The following is an 8,634-nucleotide window of genomic DNA, read 5'->3' as shown; positions in this document are numbered from 1 at the left end:
GGGGAGGAGCTGAGCCGAGCCTGCAAGGAATAGGGTTTCCTCCCCCCACACCCACCCCATGACTTGCAAATACCCTGCAAGTGGCAGGGGCTGCCACACTGGAGATGGGGCAGGGGAGGTAGAAATGGAGGCTCCCCACCTCACAGGCCCATCCTGGCTCTACCCAAAACCCCAGCAGGAGTAGTGGGGTTGGGCCTGTGGTGGGGCAGGGCTCCATTTCCCACCCCCAGCTCCAGACATGACACCCTCTGCTGCTGTCAAGATGCTCCCATGGAGAGTAGGGCAGGGAAAAAAAAGGCCTTTGCCTCATGGGCCCAGTCCAGCTCCCCCGAAACCCCAGAAGTAGCAGCTGGGTGGCCACCCATGGCAGGTGGGTCTCTCTTCCCCCACCCCCACGCGCAAGCATCTTGACAGTGGCAGAGGCTGCTGGGGGCAGCTGCCAGCTGGTGGAGGGGGCAGGGCTGGAAAGAGGGTTAGGCTGCAGCCTCCTGGGAGATTGGCAGGACTGCCCCCGCCTGCTGGCCAGGGCCCAAACAGGTTCACCCCTGCCCTAACAGGCGAATGCCTGTTGGATTCAACGGCACTAACTCATGGTACTTTGTGTAAAGCACCATGGGTACAAAGCATCATGAGTAACAGCACCTCCCTGACAGGCTGCCTACACTTGTGTAAGCACCCATAGCTTTGTTCTACCTGAGGATGCCCTAAATAGCAAGAATTTTCAGTGGCTAAAATCATTGTTTCCATGTCTGCTTTGCATGCAGAGCAGTACAGCCTAGCCAGAATAGGGCTGACATTCTGACCTAAACAGAACAACAAAAATTATGACTCATCTGGCTGGAAACTTCATTGGAGACTTCAAAAGGGCTTACATATGTGCTTAAAGTTAAATGCCTGAGCAAGTACTTTGCTGAACTTTGCTACTAAGTTGTGCAAATCAGTATGGGAAGTGCATCCATTACTGAATAGGAAAACTAGTGGAATATGCTCTCTGCTGCTTCTCTTCATATCACTGTATTAGATTTCATCTAAGACAATTTGCATAACAACATAAACATACTCTTACATAGGAATCTCTATATTATTATTAGCTGAATTTAGTATATTTTTATTAATAGTCTGCCTCTCTTCTCTGGGTCACATCTAAACAGCATCCTAGTCAGCAGAAAGACTTCCCAGATTTCATGATGCTATTTATGTGCATCATACTGAAAACATTTCAGCATATCACACTCCAGCAGGAAGGATTCCCCAGCCTTGCTATAGTAGTAATCACTGAGAGAAAAAAAAGAAAACAACCACCACAGTGGTTTCGTACTCACAAATTTGGCCCCTGATCTTCTGCTATCTGTTCTCTAGGTATCGGATAAAGTGCCTCATAAGTTCTTCCAATTCCAGACCCGTGGATGGCATATGCATTCATCTTGTCTACACCAGGTGGAAAATACCTCCAAGGTATAAGGGCTGTGCCATTCCATTTGTTCCAGTGTGTGTCTGCTTTAAAATCCAAGTCAAGGCCTTTCTTTAATTAATATTAAAAAGAAAAAGATTAAAATGCCACCTTATCATTTAAATAGAAAATTAGTATCACCACAGCATAATGAATGAAGGTACTTTCAAACAAGCAAGAGTATTTTAATTATCTAATGATATGGCATGTTTAAACATGATATTGGGGTAAAGGTCTATAAGTGTTTCTAATAAAATATTACTTTTAACATATGGATTATAGCAAACTATAAGTTTTGTTATACAGGCAGCCTGCAAGACTCATCCACCAAAGGGAATCTGAGTGAGCCTGGAAAAGCACTGAAGGACATTCTACCTTCCTAGCAATATGAAGACCATTCAGAAGGTAACTACGGGATTGGACCTGGAAGCACAAGTCAGGGGGAATGGACAAGGTGGACTGTGGAATATGCAGTGCAGATGTGCTCTAAACTGTATATTCTGTTTAAAGAAAGACCTTAAAGCATACAAACGTGTTATATTAAGGAAAAATATTACTCTGAATTATGTGCATGTAACCAGCCTTAAAATAAGTTTATTTAGAAGGTTTTTATTTTACGCTAAAACACCGAGCTCCATGGGCATTTTTTTCTCACTTCTGTGCAAATATTACCAGTTAGGTGTTAGTCACTGGCAGCTAAAAAAACCTGTTGCTGGGTCTGATATTCTGGAGCTGGTTGTGTTCATCCTTATTGTCACTGACTTAGTTGCAGGAAGAATTAATACTTCCATTGATTCTTTTAAAGAACCCAGTAGCAAAAGGTCATGTAATCTTGAGGCTCTGTAGTAATTCTGTTGCTAAAGCAGGTTTTTCAGAATATAGTCTCTTCTATTACAACTGGCTCAGCCAAGTCAGTGAAAGGAAATATTATTAATATTACTGAAAAATAATCCTAACTTTTCAAACTTCCATTGCATTATTTCCTTATATGCCTGCCCTGCAAATTATCATGACTATCATGGATTTCAAACCAGCCCAATATTGCTAGTTATATACTACATTACAGTAAAATAAAGGGATGTATAGACCTCTTACTGGACCTGACATTCCAGATGTAGGCAAATTATGTTTTAGTATCTGGCAGGTCCATGTTGATGAAAGAAGGAGCAGAGTAACCAATAGGCCATAATTAGATTTCTCTTGCATTGGTGTAACTAATGACTTCACTGAAGTTACTCCTGGTTTATGTACAGTATAGCAATTGCAAGCCCACAGCCCCTTTCCCTTTCAGAAGCATGTATCTCTATATGGAGCAACACTATTAGAAAAAGTGCAATAGTGGAAAAAGATTCCAAGTGTAGCAACAGCCACTCAATTCATTTTTTCAAAATATGAAGTAATCATCATTTTTGGGATTTTCCCGTCACATCTTCATACAGTTACAATTAAGAGGACACCGTCACTTTAAAAATAATTTACATGCAGCTTCACTTACAACTCTTGCCTTACAGCTTGTGGTTTTGCATTGTTTTCTTTTTCTACATTGCTTTGTTATTTCTGTGGGTGTTTCACTGGGTGATTTGTTGGGTTGTTTGACTATACATGTGGTGCTGTCTAATGTACAAAACAAACAAGTGGACAATGTAGAAAAAACAGTACAGGTTACCCTTGCTTTATGTGGGTACTGTATGTGCGAATTTGCTCTTATGTGATGACTTTTTTTATACCAAAAATGCATTATATGCGAGGTAAATTCACCCTTATGAGATCAGTGTGGTGGAAGCCTACAGTCAGCTTCTTTATGCAGTGCATTGTGGGAGTGACGCACCAAAATATAGTCTGTGTGGATCTGTGCTTTTTGCTCATTGTCTACAACACCTGTTTCTGTAGTTGCCATCTCCATTATGATAGTGCTCTGTGCTTGTGTGTAGTGTCTGCTGTTGGTAAGTACCAAAATTGTCTTATAAAAGTGGTAGAAATGGGTCTGGGGGTCAATACAGTTGAGGTCTTGGAACATTTCCCTATTTGTTACATTGTAAAGTGGATTCCCTTTATGCAAATTCAAGTTATGCACCCTTTTCCAGAAACACATGTACAGCATAAAGCAAGGGAAACGTGTACTCTTTAACCTCGGTTATACTAACTTAGCTGTTGCAATACCTACGAGGGGTCTGTAATAATGTGTGCCCAATTTTTATTTTATTTTTTTGGTTAATAGTGTGACTTTTCAGAATAGTCACTTCTGGGTTTGGTATTTTCTGGTGGTTAGTGGACAGCTGAAGGAAATATGCAGCTTGCTGTATCAAAGCCAAAGGCCCTTTACTCAGCTGATTGTTAACATAGTTATCACTGCTTACATGTGAGCCATATTTCATCAAAAAAGTCCAAATTTTAGGAATTTTGCTTAGGAAAATTGCAAAAAAGGAAGGACTGGAGCCTAGCAAGTATAAGAAAATTTATTAAAATTGCATTTCACTCTCCTTAAGATACAAACAACACTATCTGGTGAATTCTCACATAGGCACAGATTTCACTATTAAGTCAAATTTTGTTACTACAGTGTATGGGCCACATAAAATCCATCTGTCAAAGACTGCATGCAAGACAGAAGTGTCAACTGCAATGTTCAAGTGAGAAATGTCAACTGCAATGTTCAAGTGCAAGCCATTTGTAAAAGTAGATCTGGAGTCTGTACAAGGGTTTCATGTCATCCTAGACTGTCAAAATAGTTAGGTTTCCTTGAAAATAAAGAAAAGGTCAAATTTAACCTAAATTAATTACTATTACAGTGTGATCAAAACTTGGATAAAAGAATATGTCTTTCAATAGGTGAGGCTTTGATTAATTTGATAAATCCTCATCCCTGGAGCCAAGTTACGAGCGATTTGCAGGCAAGCTGGCATTGCTCAAATAAACTATACAATTACTATGATTTATATTACAGACAGTAAAACAAATGATGAAGTGAAATTTACAATCCTTAATACCCAGGAAAAAAAGACAGAAAAGGTAGGAAAGTAAAGAGACTGGCAATTTGCAAAACTGTCAGTAAAGGAAAGTGTGGAAAACCATTACTTTTTTTTTTAAGATAACAGAAATTGATTTTATCATGATTGTTCTCTATTTTTAAAAAAAGGCATTTTAAAAAACAAATGACGCACATTTAACCTTGAAGCTGTTGCACCTTAAACAGAGATCTACTATTCAGTGACATAGCTGATACTGTGAACAAGAGGTATAAAATGAGCAGCATTTTACACATTTCAAATCCTGATTTGAGAACCAAAGTTTTTTTATTTTCATTATAAAGTGACTCTTACAGTGGGAAAGCATTTTATAATATTTTTAAATTGTTTTAATGTTAAAGAAGGCACCTTACTTTTAGTAATTTGATTTATTTTTCATCTCAGAATGCTCATCTCTAACAAAGTAGTAAAATCACATTAAAATATAATAAAGGGGGAGCTGTTGTACCTTCTCTGCAATAGGCACTTTCTAATTTTAGGAAAATGTGGGACTTCTTTGTAGTGTTCCATTCTGAAAATAACCCACCCACAAAAACCAGTCTGAGAGATGGGTTTTCAAAAGTGCTCAGCTTCCACATAAGCACCTAAATTAAGGTAGTCAAATATGCTTTAAAGGTAACTTGTAACAGATACATTTAAGTTTACAGCCTTTTCACCTTCTTCATGATAGACAAAGAAAATCTGAAATGGTACAGAGTGGCACTCTTCAGAACGGGAAGTGGGAAGAGAGAGATCCGTCTGGGGGGTTGACCAGCCGGTGGTGGAGAATGGGTGGGTGGATAGGGGTCCCCCACCTCAGGGGGGGTCCAAACCACCTGTCCCACCCTCTAGCACTGGCTGGGCAATCCCCAGACCTAACTCCCTCCACTCCCTTCCCTTCCTCCCATTCTGAAGACAGTGCCAGGAGCAGGGCTGGGCTGCATCAGCGCAATGCTCTCCAAGCACATGCTGACACAAGATAACAAAGGCGCTCCACTTTGAAGCGCCTTCATCTGAACACTCAGGTAATGAGGGTTAAGACTGTTGTGGGATTGGGGCCTTTTAAAGCACTCTGCAGCCATGCACTTCTATAAGGGCACAGCTGTAGAGTGCTTTCAGTGGGCCATCACACAACAATGTCACTTGTGTCAGCGCTCTTACTTCTTTGTATGAGCTCACAGCAAGTGTCAGAGTCTGAGTCTTACTTTTGTGGAAGGCTGACATGTATTTTAAAAATTAGATATCTTGTTCTCCCTGCAAAATATGTGGGAGAAATCATGGGTGCCTATTTCTGCAAGTTCAACCTAAATCCCCATCTCTCACTATTTTGGTCACATCGTGTTAGATCTCCTACTTCTTTCTGAATGCATCAAATATTTCAATAAATCTGAAAACTACAGCAATTGCCCATATTTTCATCATATGTGTAATTGCTGTAGTTTCCAGATCCTAATGGGAAAGAGAGAAGAGAGAATAGTTGATAAACATTGTCTAAAACAGTAGTGCTATGGCTATGGCCTGTAAGCAAGTCCCAACCCACAAAGCCACAACATTTGGCCTGTGGGTCTCTCCCCAGGTCTAGAAATTTGATGGTGAGGGAGTGGAGCCAATGGTAATTGCTGCTGCCTTACTGAAAAATTTCTGAACACATGAGGAACCCCACAGGCCAGATGACATGATCCTGAATGCTAGACTGCACTGCTATGCAGTGGGGCCAGTCCACTGTGGTACATGGGCTTACTCTGTGGGTGGATCTGAAGCCAGATTGCACCTGTAGTCTGATCCCACACTGGATCATGCCTATAGGCTGGCTCCATGCTTCTCATCCATTCCCCAGGGCTGAAGGATAGAGGACCTCTGGTCTAAAAAGATGAATTTCATCTGCTGAAAAAAAGCTTGAGAAGCTTCATTCTACACTATAAAAAAATCAGCCTCTAGAGGAAACAAGACCAATGAAGTATTCAACAAATCCTGTGTGGTATAGCACTGAAAGATGCAGAGGCAAGCTTGCAAAGTCAGACCTTTCTAAAACACTATCCCTGAAAATTTTCCAAAATCACCACGTTCAGAGCACAAATAAAGTAGTAAACAAGAGAGACATGTTTTCTTGTCCTCTTCAAGACACAAAAGTAAGAATAGCAATGCCATACAGAAAAAGAGCAGTCAGTGGTGAAAAATCTTACTTTGTATGAAACCTTTTACAAGCAACCAAGCAGGAGGGGCTATAAACAAATACTGAAAAATATTAAAGTTGTTTAGCTGATATTCTATTGTAAAATGTTTGAGGAATATTACTTACTGAAAAACAAATCTACTCCAGAAAGCAATAGTACAAGATGCTGTCCATGCCTAGCCAAAAAGAAATGTGAGAAAGACAGAATTTGAACTATAATGGCAAAACAGACTCCATAACTAACTCAGAGTCTTCCCTTTTAAAATCTTGAAATAAATTTCATATCTAATCTTTCCTCTAACCAGACAGAAATTTGATCCCTAAAGACTTCAAGTATCTTGACTGATCTATCCTAATTCCCACTGATAATGGAAATGACAACCATATGCATTCACACAGTTTAAAGGTAGTGGTCTATTTTATCCCCATGCAAATAGATTGCAAAAGTTATCAGTTCAAATTAAAATGGCACCCAAATTAAAGTTACACACAGGTACAGAGCATAAATCAAAACTTCATCAGCTAACTTTTTGATGCATCAGAAATTAATTACTAAACAGGGAAATCAATTTAAAGACCAGCTGTTTGGATGTACTGAAATAATGTTCATCATAATGTATATGGGATTCATTATATATTATGTAAAACTGCTTTAAAAAAAAAGAAATTTCAGCACCCAACCATTCTACAATAAATGGAGCACTGTTCACATAGGGGAAGATGTAACTTTAAGTGTTCATAAAATCATTCAGTAAATAATTTCCCATTTACACACACCTCTTCATACAAATTCAGTAACTGAACTGCCACTTCTCAGTAAACAAGAATATACCATTACCTGATCTTGCTATTGCTATATTGTTAATTAATATGTTCTAATTAATTAAACCCATGATCATAACAGAATATGTTACAATACTCAATAATGCAGTATTGCCTCCTCCAAGGAGCAGGGTCAGGCGTGGGGGGCATGGCCAGCACTGCTGGCCGGTCTGTCTCCATTGTCATAGTGGCACTCTGTCCACACTGTCATTCTCCCTCCCCTGGGGCATGGGGAGCACTCCTGCAGTTATCCTCTGGCCCCAGAGTTTTTCTGAACCCCAAAGCACCAGGTACACCAGTCATGATCCCCAGGGTTTGGGGGTTTGTGTGAAACCCTTGGACCCTTGGGATTGTGGCTGCCATAAACCCTAGGGATTGGGAAGTTTACACTGGGCATGATGTACCCCTGGGGCTGGCAGCCTCACCAGCTGACACTTCTACACATGCAAATTAAAGCTTAATATCAAGCAGCTATAAAGTTAGCACACATTTTTTAGGTTTAACTTGATAGCTGGTTGGAGCTTTTTATTATGTGATAGCTACTTTGCACGTGTAGCTAGTTTTGAGGTAATTAAGCAATCGGCCAGTAAATTACCCAGTACCCGTAATGCTCATATATAGATAGAAACATGTTTCTTTTTGCTGTTCACGCCTGAAGACCTGGGGCATACCAGCCCATAGATTTTTGAGGGGGTAAAAAAAAAGAAAAAAGAAAAGGAGTTAGTGTCTTCCCCTCCACACCCTTACCTCCACAACAGCAAACCTCTGCCCACTGCACCTACACCACGCATTCCCACTTTTGGATTGCCCTCCCCACTGCCAGGGAAGGTGCTGGGGCCTGGGACAGGGGAAATCAGAATGAGGGATGGAGAGAACAAGGTGCTTCCCACCCTCTGGATCTTAGTTTTCATATCATCACCTGATCCTGCCTTTTCTGGGATTAACCTTATTTTATGAGTTTTCAGAAATGCTTCATGCCTGTGTTAATGTGATTTAAACCTAAACAAAGTCCCAGGCCAGTTTAAAATGAGTTTAATAAGACTTCATATCAATTTAACCTATAAAAAGTGTAAAAAACTACAAACAAATAGAAATAAATGGTTATGTCACTGAAAGTTAACTGTAGAGCTGTCAGCAGTAGAGTGGGTTTTCTTTTTCTTTCTTCCTTTTTTTTTTTTTTTTTT

The 8,634-nt window shown here is 40.1% G+C and overlaps 1 protein-coding gene across 1 annotated transcript in view; it reads right to left on the bottom strand.

Moving 5' to 3' along the window:
* Positions 1-1,450: 1,450 nt before the first annotated feature.
* Positions 1,451-8,634, bottom strand: part of LOC109300979 (UPF0462 protein C4orf33 homolog) — a 29,918-nt gene continuing 22,734 nt past the window's right edge. The window contains exons 5-6 of the mRNA XM_019521860.1: positions 6,755-6,804; positions 1,451-1,522 (exon numbers count right to left, since the gene is read on the bottom strand). Coding sequence (XP_019377405.1) covers positions 1,512-1,522; positions 6,755-6,804 — 61 coding nt within the window. The 3' untranslated portion in view covers positions 1,451-1,511. The remainder of the gene's footprint in view (positions 1,523-6,754; positions 6,805-8,634) is intronic.

The sequence above is a fragment of the Gavialis gangeticus genome, unplaced genomic scaffold, assembly GCF_001723915.1.
Source record: "Gavialis gangeticus isolate Ggan-Ray unplaced genomic scaffold, GavGan_comp1, whole genome shotgun sequence".
NCBI lineage: Eukaryota > Metazoa > Chordata > Crocodylia > Gavialidae > Gavialis > Gavialis gangeticus.
Note: the sequence above shows the minus strand (reverse complement) of the source record. Positions and strands in the feature narration are given on the sequence as shown.